This window comes from Aethalodelphis obliquidens, unplaced genomic scaffold, assembly GCF_003676395.1.
Source record: "Aethalodelphis obliquidens isolate GAN/ISIS:26980383/991018 unplaced genomic scaffold, ASM367639v1 scaffold30, whole genome shotgun sequence".
NCBI classification, from domain to species: domain Eukaryota; kingdom Metazoa; phylum Chordata; class Mammalia; order Artiodactyla; family Delphinidae; genus Aethalodelphis; species Aethalodelphis obliquidens.
In genome coordinates this window covers 321,970-334,544 of record NW_020837974.1, presented here as the reverse complement: position 1 = coordinate 334,544, position 12,575 = coordinate 321,970, and the positions used below count along the sequence as shown (strand labels likewise).

The window sequence follows — 12,575 nt, the reverse complement described above, 5'->3', positions numbered from 1 at the left end:
AAGGGTTCGATCTCTGGTCTGGGAAGATCCCACATGCTGCAGAGCAACTAAGCCTGTGCACCATAACTACTGAGCCTGCACTCTAGAGCCCATGTGCCACAACTACTGAATCCCAGGCGCCTAGAGCCTGTGCTCCGCAACAAGAGAAGCCACTGCTATGAGAAGCCCGTGCACCACAACAAAGAGTAGACCCTGCTCTCCGCACCTAGGGAAAAGCCAGCACGCAGCAACAAAGACCCAATGCAGCCAAAAATAAATCAATTTATATATAAAAATTATAATACCGATGAGCTCTGTGCACGTGGGGGAAATATTTACAATAATTATATTTGAAAAGTGAGGGTAAAGGGAGGTTTCTACACTGCACTAGATGTGAAACATCGGTACCAGTAAACTGATAATTACATACGTGCACAGGAGTGTGTAGAACAGCCACTAAGAAAAGTAAACAGTGATATACTCAATACGTTACAAAGTGGAATTCTAAAGGATATTCAAGTATCCCATAATATGGCACGAGGAAACAAACACAAATAATAAAATGGCAAACTTAGCCTCTATCAATAGTTCAAAATGTAAAGGGGCCAAACACACCAGTTAGAAGACAAAGATTTGCAGAGGGAATAAAAAACCACGACCCAACTATATGTCATTTACCGTATGCTAAAACTCACTTCAAACGTAATGATGTGGGTAGGTTGAAAGAAAAAGGAAAAAGACATCGTGTAAACATTCACTTATAAAAAGCACAATGACTAATATCAGCTAATTTCCCTTCAGAGCGAGGGAAATTTCTACAGAAAAGGAGGTGCATTGTATAAGAATAAAAGGATCCATCCACCAGGAGGACACATAGCAATCGCAAATGCTTATGACCCAAACAACAAACCTTCAAGATACACGAAGCAAACACTGGCAGAGCTGAAAGGAGAGAGACCAACCCCCAGTTCCAGGTGAGGACCTCAGCGCCCACTCCACAAGTGCTGGAACTACTAGACATTCCACAAGGACACAACACCATCAACCAAAGGGATCGGTGGACATTTACAGACCCTCCACCCAACAGAGCAGGATGCCCGGTATTCACAGGTGCCCAGGGACATGCCAGGATAGACTATCCATAAAACAGACCTCAGCAAATGTAAAAGAAGTGAAGTCACAGAGAGCATTTTCTCTGACAAAAAATGGAATCAAACTAAAAATCAGTAACAGACAATCTTCAAACATGGAAATTAACTCGGTTCTACTCAGAAATAAAGAGGAAGGAACTATCGATACATGCAAGAACTTGGATGCATCTCTAGGGGATTATGCTGAGTAAAAGAATACAATCATACCAGATACCAATAGTGTGATTCTGTGTGTATAACATGCATGAGATAATTACAGAGATGGGGGACACGTGAGTAGTCCCCAGCTGTTAGGGGTGGGGCTGGGTGCGACTACACGGGTGGCAGAAGGAGCTTGTATAGTGATGGTGCTTGAGTGTCCCGACTGTGGTGGTGGCTACATGAGTACTTAGGGGGTATCTGGCCTCTTGTCCCGTCCCCATTCTTCCAGACTGAATAGAATAAGCAGGGGCAGTAGAACAGGGGGACCAAGGAGAGAAAAGTCTTTATCTGAGCAACATGAAACAGGAACAAGAAGCTACATAAAAGAAGCTGCGTAAAAGGTGGATGATAGAAGCAGATAATGCTAATTTCTGGTTAGTACACGTCCTAGAAAAAGGGATAATCAAAATGGGGCAGAGAAGGTATTCAAAGGGATAACCGAGACATTTGCCAGAGTTAAAAGTGAAAGACCTTCAGATTGAAGGAGCTACACAGCACCAGTGAGGCACACGTATTGACATGTTGTGAAACTTAGGAATACCAAAGAAAAACAGGAGTTTGTGGGAGACTGCCAGAGAGAGAACAGGGTGCCTTCAAAGGGACAAGAGTCAAACTGATGTCAGATGTTTTTCTTTAGTTCCACAAATACTTTTGTAATTGCTTCCAGGGGCCCGTTTAGGGTAAAAAAAAAAAAAAAAATGTTGATTTGTTTTTCCCCAACAGGAAAATATACGGACAAATCTGAACACAGTAAAGGAAAGGAAATGATAAAGGTTAGAACAGAAATTAATGAAACAGTAAAACGAACATACATACAACACAGATTATTAAAACCAAGAGTTTATTCTTTTTAAGGGCTAATAAAATCGATAACCCACCTGTCAGGACTGACAAGGAAAAAAGAAGTTCAAAAGCACGAATACCAACATGAGGGTAAAAGTTTATCATGAAAGGTTCTAAACATTAAAAAGATACTAAAGTAATAATACTTTATGCCAAAAAAATATATGAAATAGAGGAAATCCTAGGAAAACATAATTTACTAAAATCTCCACTAGAAGAAATAGAAACTCAGAATAGTCTACTACCTATTAAAGAAGTTGAATTTATCATTTCAAAGCTTCCCACAATAAAAGCTATAATCACAGATGGCAGCAAACACTTCAGAACACTTAATAAGGAAGTAACTCCAACCGCCAAGTTGTCTTCTAAAGTGCCTGTACCATTTTGCATTCCCAGACAGTAATGAATGAGAGCGACCATTGCGTCACATCCTTGCCAGCAATTGGTATTGTCAGTTTTTTTTGAATGTTAGCTATTCTAATGGGTCTGTAGTGGCGTCTTGTTGTTTTATTTGCAATTCCTTATGGCGTATGATGTGAATCTTTTCATATCCTTGTTTTCCATTTTATATCTTATTTAGTGAGATGTACGTTCAGATCTTTTGTCCATTTTTAATTGTATTTATTGTTGAGTTTTAAGATTTATATATTTTGATACGTCTTATCAGATATATGTTTTACTATTTTCTCTCACTCGGTGGCTTTTCATTTTCTTAACAGTAATTGGCAGAGCAGAAGTTTTAAATTTTAATAAAATTCAACTTAGTTTTTTTTTAAAAAAGGAAATAACTCCAATCTGAAAATAGGAAGAGAGAACATCTCCCAACTCATTTTGTGGAGCCGGTGTCACAGCCTTGATCCCAAAAAGTGAGAGGGAAATTACAGAAAGGAATATTAGAGATCAACTTTTTTCAACACAGATGCAAAAATCCTAAACAAAATCTTAACAAATTAAATCTGGAGATAGGCACTTTAGAAAGGATAATACATTGAGACCAGACTGAGTTTATTCCAGGAATGCAAGTTAATTTTTTAACATAAAAAATTAATGTGATTTACCACATTTTTAAAAACATAAATAAATTTATTTATTTATTTTTGGCTGAGTTGGGTCTTTGTTGCTGCACACAGGCTTCTCTAGTTGTGGCGAGCGGGGGCTACTCTTCGTTGTGGTGCACAGGCTTCTTACTGCGGTGGCTTCTCTTGTCGTGGAGCACGGGCTCTAGGCACGCGGGCTTCAGTAGTTGTGGCTCGTGGGCTCAGTAGTTGTGGCTCGTGGGCTGTAGAGCACAGGCTCAGTAGCTGTGGCGCACAGGCTTAGTTGCTCTCTGGCGTGTGGGATCTTCCAAGACCAGGGCTTGAACCCGTGTGCCCTGCATTGGCAGGCAGATTCTTAACCACTGCGCCACCAGGGAAGTCCAACCACATTTTTAAAAAAGGAGAAAAATGGTGTGATCATCTCAGCAGTTGCAGATAAAGCATTTGATGAGATTTGACGCCCATTTGTCATTTAAAATCTTAGCAAGTTACGACTAGAAGGGAGGTTCTCTAAGGCATGTCTGCCAAAATCCCACAGCCAAAAAACATGTTCAGTGTAGTTGTTTCCAAAGTAGCCCATTTTTCCCCAGCTCTGCACACATGGCCGGTCCTCTCCCAGTAAAGTGGAGCCCCAGCTGGCCTGGAACTCGCTGTGGCCGTCAGAGTGTGGCAGAGGAGGGCCCAGCTGCTTGTGCCTGTCGTGAAGGTCTGGCCACCACCTCACCTGTTAGGATGGTTCTTATAAAAAACAAGCAGAAACTGACAGACATTTGGGAGGAAGAATGTGGAGGAATTAGGCCGCTTGAGGCCCGCCGGCAGGAATGTAAAGTAGTGCAGCCACCGTGGAAACTGTGGTGGTTCCTGAAAAAATTCAACAGGATTAGCGAGTGATCCGGCAAGTCCCCATCTGGATGTATGGGTGAAAGAAGGGGAGGCAAGGACTCTCGGGTTTGACACCCTCCTTCGCAGCAGCATATTCACAGCAGCTGAAAGGCGGGAGCACCCCACCCGCCCGCGATGGGCGGATGGATACACAATACACGAGGCATATATCTGACTCTCAGCCTTCAACAGGAACGCGGAGCTGACACCTGCTACCGTGTGGATGAACCTCGACCACGTTAAGCACAGTGAGAGAAGCCAGCACGAAAGGCCACGTGTTGTGTGATCCCATGTCCATGAGGCACCTGGCTCAGTGGCCTGGGCTGGGAATTCCAGTTGCTAGAGGCTGTTCCAAGGTCAGGTTTGGGGCAGGTGGATGGTGGGGTAAGAGGGAAAAAGCAAAACTTCTCGGTCCTTTCCCGGCCCGCCTCCCGCCTCAGCCTCACCAGAGGAAGGAAAAGGCTTTAACTTTAAAGTCAGGCTGGAGTTATGATCATTTCATAGCTCTGGACACTTACAATGACCGAGTTGACCCTGGGTTTATATCTTAACATGACAGTAGAACTTTGAAATTCTCTACGTTTGAGCCAAAATGTATAGGCAGGAGCAGAGAAGGAAACTCCTTCTCCGAATACATTTTAAAGACCCGGCCAAGGGCTCCCCTGGTGGCGCAGTGGTTGAGAGTCCGCCTGCCGATGCAGGGGGCGCGGGTTCGTGCCCCGGTCTGGGAGGATCCCACGTGCCACGGAGCGGCTGGGCCCGTGAGCCATGGCCGCTGAGCCTGCGCGTCCGGAGCCTGTGCTCCGCAACGGGAGAGGCCGCAACAGTGAGAGGCCCGCGTACCTCAAAAAAAAAAAAAAAAAAGACCCGGCCAAGGTAGGAAAAAGCAGCTTCAGGTCTGTTCCAGGACCCCCTCATTCAGTGTCCTGGTTACAAACGTGGTGAAGTGTGTCGTTTCGCCAGCATAATAAACTGATGTAAGCAGATGCGCTGGGTTGGTCCATTCACTCGCTGTCTCCTCCGGCCGGTTCTCATGGGGCGCTCGGGGTCCCCGGCATCCGCAGCAGCTCCTCCTCCTAGCGGAGCCCGTGCTCGGTGCTCGGCGCTCGGGGCGCGGGGCGGGGACGTCCTGAGCAGGTGCGGGGAGGAACAGAGGGCAGGATGCCTGAGGACAACACGGATGGGGGAAGACACTCGTCAGGGACAGACGAAAGCATGATGGGGCCCTGGGGACGGGCAGCCCTCGCTGCCTGAGGTTGTCACCAGCTTTGTTTTCTGCAGACGTTGGGGGAGTCACCATAAACTCAGGACCTTACACCCCCTGATCACCTCAGGGTCTGTGGGTCAGGAGTCCAGGCAGGGCTCAGCTGTGTCCCCTGAAGGTGGCCCCGGGTCCACGCAGAGGGCTGGGTCCTCTGCTGGGAGTGCCTTGGGTGCGCCTGGGGCCCACCCGCCACACCCCCAAACCATCCCCGGGAGCAGTGTGTGGATTAGATGCACTGACTGGTTCCTGCTGCCTCTCAGGAGCCTGCGGCTGCGCCCCAAGGCCGTGTCCCTCCCCTTCATCCCCGCTCTGGGCTCCCTGCTCTCCTGACCCCAGCTCCTCTCCCACATCCCCCCAGGTTGGCTCTCTGCTCCCGGGAGGAATTAGCTCGCTCCCCCATGAGGGACGTGGCTGGTCACGGGACTTGACCCTGGGCCTCTTGCTCTGCTCCCACCCGCTGGTCCCTTCAGTCTCTGTCAGCTGGGGTTGAGAGTCACACCCACCTAGACGGGTGGGGAGATTCGATGGCTCTTCCAGGTAAAGCCCCCGGCCCCGCCCCACGGCCCCACGCGGGTCAGGTGGCAGGGCCCACGTCAGCGCTGGGCGGGCGGGTGAGAACCCTCCTTTCCTCACCCCAGCGGATATCTGTCTCCTTGCCCTGCAGGAGGGGGGGATGGGGGGGACAGAAGTTCAGTAAATGGCCTCTGGCACACTTAGAATAGAGCTGCAGCTGCAGGGAGCCCTGGGCGGCACCCCAGGGCCCAACCTGGCCCTCAGGTGTGGGAGCCACAGGGAGGGCTCCCCGCAGAAGCAATGTCCCCGTTGAGTCTTGCTGGGTGAACTGGACTTGGCAGAGTCAGGAGTTTGGGGCGGGGGAGAGGGGGGGTTGGAAAATAATGTGGCTTTGAAGTTGGACCTTTGCAAGACTTGGTGATTTGGGTTCCAGGGCTGAGGTGAGGACCTCGGGGCTGGGGCACGTGAAGCCCTTCTGCTGGCTGTGCTGGGGTGGGTCCTTCCCTGTGGGTGGAGGGGACACACAGACCAGCACGACTTGCTGGGACTTCTGAATGATGACATGATCACCATTGCATGTTTTCAGGACACCCAATAAACCGGGACTTGTCACCATCCAGCGGTGGCGACATCGACCTAGCTGTGTGTGGCATCACTGGTCCACACGGTTTCCTGTCCGTGCTCTGTGAGGCGGATGCCTGCCGTCCTCACGTCAGGCCACTGGCTGCCGGTGGTCTGGTCAGTTTCCCTGACGGACCCTGTGCTCGCCGTCCCCCATCACGGAGGGAGGGGCCGGAGGGATCGTGTCGTTCAGGGTGGAGCCACTTGGATCAGCTGCAAACAACCGCTGTGCCATCAGTGCAGACATTTGCTGGTTAACACAGCCTGGCCCAGACTCAGAGCGAGGCCAGGCTTTCTCGAGGGCCCCTGGCTCCCCTCCTTGAAGCAGTGAGTGCCTGGATGTGTTGGAAGCATTGCCCTTCCACTCAGGCGACGCAGGGGGCAGGGGCACAGGAGAGATGGGGGGAGCTTGTCTGCAGGCTGGGCCACGGGTGGGGGACCTGGCCGCGCACTACTCCTTGAGGAAGGTGGGGAGGGAGTTCTTAGGGAGAGCCTGCTTGTAGCCCCCGGCTGGCAGGGCCTCTGAGGTAGCTACCTGAGTGGCCTGGAAGGGTCTGCAGGGGACAGGCTGGTGGGAGCTGCCACCGTGGTGGTGTGAGGATGGGGCTCGTCCAGCCACAGCTGAGAGGGGTGGAGGAACCAAGTTTCTGGTGGGCTTGGTGCACTGAGCCGACCGCCAGGCCCTGAACCCGGAGAGCTCCTTGTCTTGCAAGAGGTGGTCCAGGGGGCTCCCTGCCAGGAGGAGGCTATGTGTGTGGAGGGGGGGCTCGGGGTTAGAAGGCCATCCTCGGAGAGGGTCTCCCCCTCCCACGGAACCGTGCGAGGGGGGGGGAAGGTCCCTGCAGAGATCCCTGGAGCACCTCAGGAGATTCTGAGAACAAAAGCCAGCCCTGGAGCATATGCCCCCCGCCCCCAAGTCCGTCAAGTGAAACCTGGCCCTAATTTTTTGTCATCCTCTTCACCAGGCCACCCTGAGGAGCCAGCAGTAACTGGGGGGCGGGGGGGAGGGGCAGCAAGCGGGGAGAGGAGGTCTGAGCAATCGGGCAGGTGGAGCGGAGAAACAGCCAACAGTTTAAATTAGTTGTGGAATAAAGTTTTGATTCAGTTGAGACTGGACTTCAGTTCCCGAAAATGACTCTTGCAATAAGTGTGATGGGACAGGTGTGACTGTACCTGAGGTGGGGATGGGCCAGGAAGCACGCCGAGGGCAGGGGATGAAGAGGCAGGAAGGAGTTCCTAGTCTGACTACCTGAGCACATCCTCTTCCTTTCGCTTCAAGCCGTCAGAAAGAAGCTGGGTCAGCGTCAGCCCTGCTGGGGTGCGTGCGGGGCAGCCGGCCACCCTGCAATGTGTCTTTGTGGACGGGGCAGTATGGGTGGGAGAGCAGAGGTCTTCCCCTTTAAAGGCCTGAGATCCCTACCCCATCTCCTGGTATTCAGACTGCTCCAGGTAAAGCGTTGGGGACCCCCAACTGCCCGAGATGATGTTTCCACCACCACCCTGGCAGAATGGGAGCAAAACATGACTTTAGGCAACAGGAAAATAAGGGTGATTCCCTTTCCTGCAGGCCTGGGCTGGTGGATTAGGGGCTGTGATGGCCTCTGACCTCCTGGAAGCCCATGGGTGGTGGGAAGAATTTAGGATGACCCTGTGATTTCCCCCTGGGGCATCTGGGTGAAGCTGGTGCCCTTAACCAAGAAAAGGAGTAGCCTAGACCTGCCTGGCCACCAATGCAGGCCCTGTGACATGCATATGTGACACCCCAGGTGTGAAGGTGGGGGAGGCCATCACCCCAAGGCAGCAGGTGGCTGCCACCAGCCAGGGCGGACAATCCGGGCAATCGCAGAGGCTCCAGTGGAGGGGGTGGAGGGGTGAGGAGGGAGCCTGCGGGGCGGTAGTAGTGGTCCTGGTCCAGCTGCGCAGCTTCACACGGATCTGTGGGTCTGTCTGTGCAGCACGAGGCCTGTCAGCCTGAATGCCGTGGGGGCGGGGGAGGGGCGAGGGGAGGGAAGAGGAGGAGAAAGAGAGGGAGGAGGGGGAAAGAGGGAGGGCACGGGGTAGGCTGCCGGTGAGGGGAAATCTAGGGGGGAGGGAGAGGTGGGTCCTGGGGATGTGGGAGATAGACGGGGTGGGGGGCGGGAGTGAGATGGGGCGGGGAGGGGCAAGCGGGGAGTCGGGGAAGGCCTGGAGCGCGGTCGGCGGGAAGGGGGCGGCGGGGCTGGGGGTGGATCGGCGCGGCGCGGGGGCGGGCGGAGGGCGGCGCCGCTGCAGTGCGGGACCCACTCGCCCGCCGTCCCCGCGCCCGCGCGTCCCCGCGCAGCCGCCTCCGGCCTCCGGCGCCGCGCATCCAGGTACGCGGGGCTGGGGAGGGGTCTGTTCCGGAAACCCCCGCCGGCCGGGATGCCCCAGGAAGTTTGGCCTTCGGGGAGCCCCCGCCCCCTTGGCCGGTCCGGGTCTGGAAGCCGTGGTCGGGGGGCTGGGGGGCTGGGGGGCCGGGGTCGCCGGGCTGCGTGCTCGGCGCTGGCGGGCTGGCCGGGTTCCGGGCCGTCACTGTGACCTGGCCGAGCGCGAGCCGAACGCGCGGCCCTGCCATTGTTCTCCGGGTTCATCTTCCCAGGAGGCCCGTCCGCGGAGCTTCGTTTGTTTTTGTTTCCCTTTCTTTTCCGGCGGAGCCTGTAAGAGCTCCCCCTGTCCCCCCCGCCATCTCCCCGGGAGCTCGCGGAGGGCGCTCCAGGCACACACTGTCCTCCAAAGGGGGAGGGACGGACGCAAGTGAGACCCCATAACCGCCTGGGCTGCACACGCTGGGCCCCGCTTCTCCGTCGTCAGGTTTCTCAGCCGCGCCCGGAACCCGCCGGATCCCCCTCCATCCCCGCGAGCATCTGTTTAGAGTTGAGCTTTGCCCCCCAGGGTGAGAGGCCTTTGACAGCAGCAGAATAAAACGCCTGGCGTGTCACCAGGTCACGTCGGTCACCAGATAAACCTTACGGTGCGTGTAAGACGCGTGTTCACAGGCCGCGGGAGTCCTGCCCCTCCGAGGTCGGCAGGACTCGCGTTTTCCTCCGCAGGAAGCGGGCAGCGGGTCGCCATGGCCTCGCCAGCGGCTCAGCAGCTGGAGGAGGACGACGGCCTGAGGGGCTGCGAGCTCTACGTGCAGAAGCACGGCGCCCAGCAGGTGCTCAAGGACTGCATCGTGCAGCTCTGCATCTCCAAGCCCGAGCGCCCCATGAGGTTCCTCCGGGAGCACTTCGAGAAGCTGGAGAAGGTTAGTGGCTCCGGCACCCGGTCCTCCCCCCGCCCACCCCCTAGCCGGTGCAGGGGTGTGTGTGTGGCGCCGAAGCCCCGTCGGGCCTCCCCTCCGCTGCCTGCGTGCTCAGGAGGGGGCGGGGCGCCCGCGGGACGGCCTCCTGCGGCTCTTTGCGGGGAGGTGGGCAGGGAGGCCACGGTGGCTTCATTCCCGCCACAGAAATCCTCTCTTCTTCCAGTGGCTCAGGGTCTCAGGAGGCCTCCTGGAAGGTGGTGCGGACGTTTGGGAACTGCAGGCTGTGACTATAGCTTGTGGGGTCGCTGGCGGTTCTCAACTTCGGGGACTGGTTAGAGATGCCATTGGCACTGGGATAAAAGGAAACAGCCCTGATAGAGTGTGGCGGGCCGTTGGAGGTCAGATTCCCTCGCTGGCCTGCCCCTCAGACATGTGGGGGGAGTACGTGCCACACCCACGCCCTCTATCCTGAGGAGGGAATCGCCCAGCTCACTCCTGCATGGATGACAGCTCTCACCCCCTTCCTGGTTCATCCTGGGGGCTCGGGGCTAGGAAGCAGCAGGCTGGGGCAGGAGCCGCTTGTGGTCCCATCCAGCTTTCCCTTCCCGCCTCAGGCCTCCTGCCTTCCTCCCTGGCCACCCAGATCTCTCTCTGGGGTGACCTCAGGTTCCTCCTCGTGGTCTTTGTATCACGACCTACCTGTCCCTGGGGACTGAACGGGACCCCAGCTGGGGCCCAGGTCTGTTTTAAGCACCTCTGTGTCCCCGAGCTCAGCGGTGTTTTACTTCTGATGGGCACTCCTGTGGACAGGTAGCTGTAACGCAAAGGAATGGATTTATTTCTTCCTTTTAGAACAGTCTGTTAAAACACATTTTAAAGTAATACATGCCTTTTAAAGAAAAATTGAAAAGTTCAAAAGTGGAAAGAAGAAGTAGAAATCACCTGGAGTCCTTTCCACCTGTTCCCCCCCAACCGTGCATTGTGGTTTTGAAACATAGTTGGAATCATGTTACGGATGCAATTTTATATTTTATGTTGTTCATTTGTTATACATTCTTCATGGTCCTCAGTGTAAGTGATTGTGTAATGTGTTGAGAAGATCCAGAAAAGTTTTCTCAATGTTTTCCTCATGATTAGACAGTTGAGTTGTTTCCAGTGTTTTAATATTAAAAATAACACCACCCATTTTAAGTTTACTTAGTTCCCATTTGTTTATTTATTTTTAAACTTTTCATTACTCTGGGGGAGGGTCAGAAAAGATCTTGCTGTGGTTTTATGTCAAAGAGTGTTTTTCTCTAAGAGTTTTATAGTGTCTGGTTTTACATTTAGGTCTTTAATCCATTTTGAGTTTATTTTTGTGTATTGTGTTAGGGAGTGTTCTAATTTCATTCTTTTACATGTAGCTGTCCAGTTTTCCCAGCACCATTTATTGAAGAGGCTGTCTTTTCTCCATTGTATGTTCTTGCCTCCTTCATTGTAAATTAGGTGACCATATGTGAGTGGGTTTATCTTTGGGCTTTCTATCCTGTACCACTGATCTATATTTCTGTTTTTGTGCCAGTACCATACTGTTTTGATTACTGTAGCTTTGTAGTATAGTTTGAAGTCAGGGAGCCTGATTACTGCAGCTCCATTTTTCTTTCTCAAGATTGCTTTGGCTATTTGGGATCTTTTGTGTTTCCATACAATTTTTTGTCCTAATTCTGTGAAGAATGCCATTGGTAGTTTAACAGGGATTGCATTGAATCTGTAGATTGCTTTAGGTAGTATAGGGATTTTCACAATATTGATTCTTCCAATCCAAGAACGTGGTATATTTCTCCATCTGTTTAAATAGACATTTCACCAAAGAAGACATACAGATGGCCAAGAGACACATGAAAAGATGCTCAACATCACTAACTATTAGAGAAATGGAAATCAAAACTGCAATGAGGTATCACCTCACACTGGTCAGAATGGCCATTATCAAAAAATCTAGAAACAATAAATGCTGGAGAGGGTGTGGTGAAAAGGGAACCTTCCTGCACTGTTGGTGGGAATGTAAATTGATACAGCCACTATGGAGAACAGTATGGAGGTTCCTTAAAAAACTAAAAATAGAAGTACCATATGACCCAGCAATCCCACTACTGGGCATATACCCTGAGAAAACCATAATTCAAAAAGAGACATGTACCACAATGTTCATTGCAGCACTATTTACAATAGCCAGGACATGGAAGCAACCTAAATGCCCACTGACAGATGAATGGGTAAAGTAGATGTGGCACATATATGCAATAGAATATTACTCAGCCATAAAAAGAAACGAAATTGAGTTATTTGTAGTGAGGTGGATGGACCTAGAGTCTGTCATACAGAGTGAAGTAAGTTAGGAAGAGAAAAACCAATACTGTATGCTAACACATATACATGGAATCTAAATAATATGGTACTGATGAACTTGGTGGCAGGGCAGGAATAAAGACGCAGACATAGAGAATGGGCTTGAGGACACAGGGTAGGGGGGAAGGGGAAGCTGGGGCAAAGTGATAGTACCACTGACATATGTACACTACCAAATGTAAAATAGCTAGTGAGAAGCAGCTGCATAGCACAGGGAGATCAGCTCGTGCTTTGTGACCACCTAGAGAGGTGGGATAGGGAGGGTGGGAGGGAGACGCAAGAGGGAGGGGATATGGGGATATATGTATGCATGTGGCTGATTCACTTTGTTGTACAACAGAAACTAACACAGCTTTGTGAAGCAATTATACTCCAATAAACATGTATTAAAAAAAATAATGCCACAGGGACATATTTGTACATAGATTTTTTTT

At 51.9% G+C, this 12,575-nt stretch overlaps 1 protein-coding gene across 3 annotated transcripts in view; it reads left to right on the top strand.

The window, feature by feature from the left end:
- Nucleotides 1–8,725: 8,725 nt before the first annotated feature.
- PRKAR1B (protein kinase cAMP-dependent type I regulatory subunit beta) overlaps nucleotides 8,726–12,575 on the top strand; it is an 84,561-nt gene continuing 80,711 nt past the window's right edge. For 2 of the 3 annotated variants that reach the window (XM_027125524.1, XM_027125526.1), the window contains exons 1-2: nucleotides 8,726–8,842; nucleotides 9,560–9,756. In XM_027125524.1, coding sequence (XP_026981325.1) covers nucleotides 9,580–9,756 — 177 coding nt within the window. In that variant the 5' untranslated portion in view covers nucleotides 8,726–8,842; nucleotides 9,560–9,579. The other variant, XM_027125525.1, reaches the window with a different exon arrangement.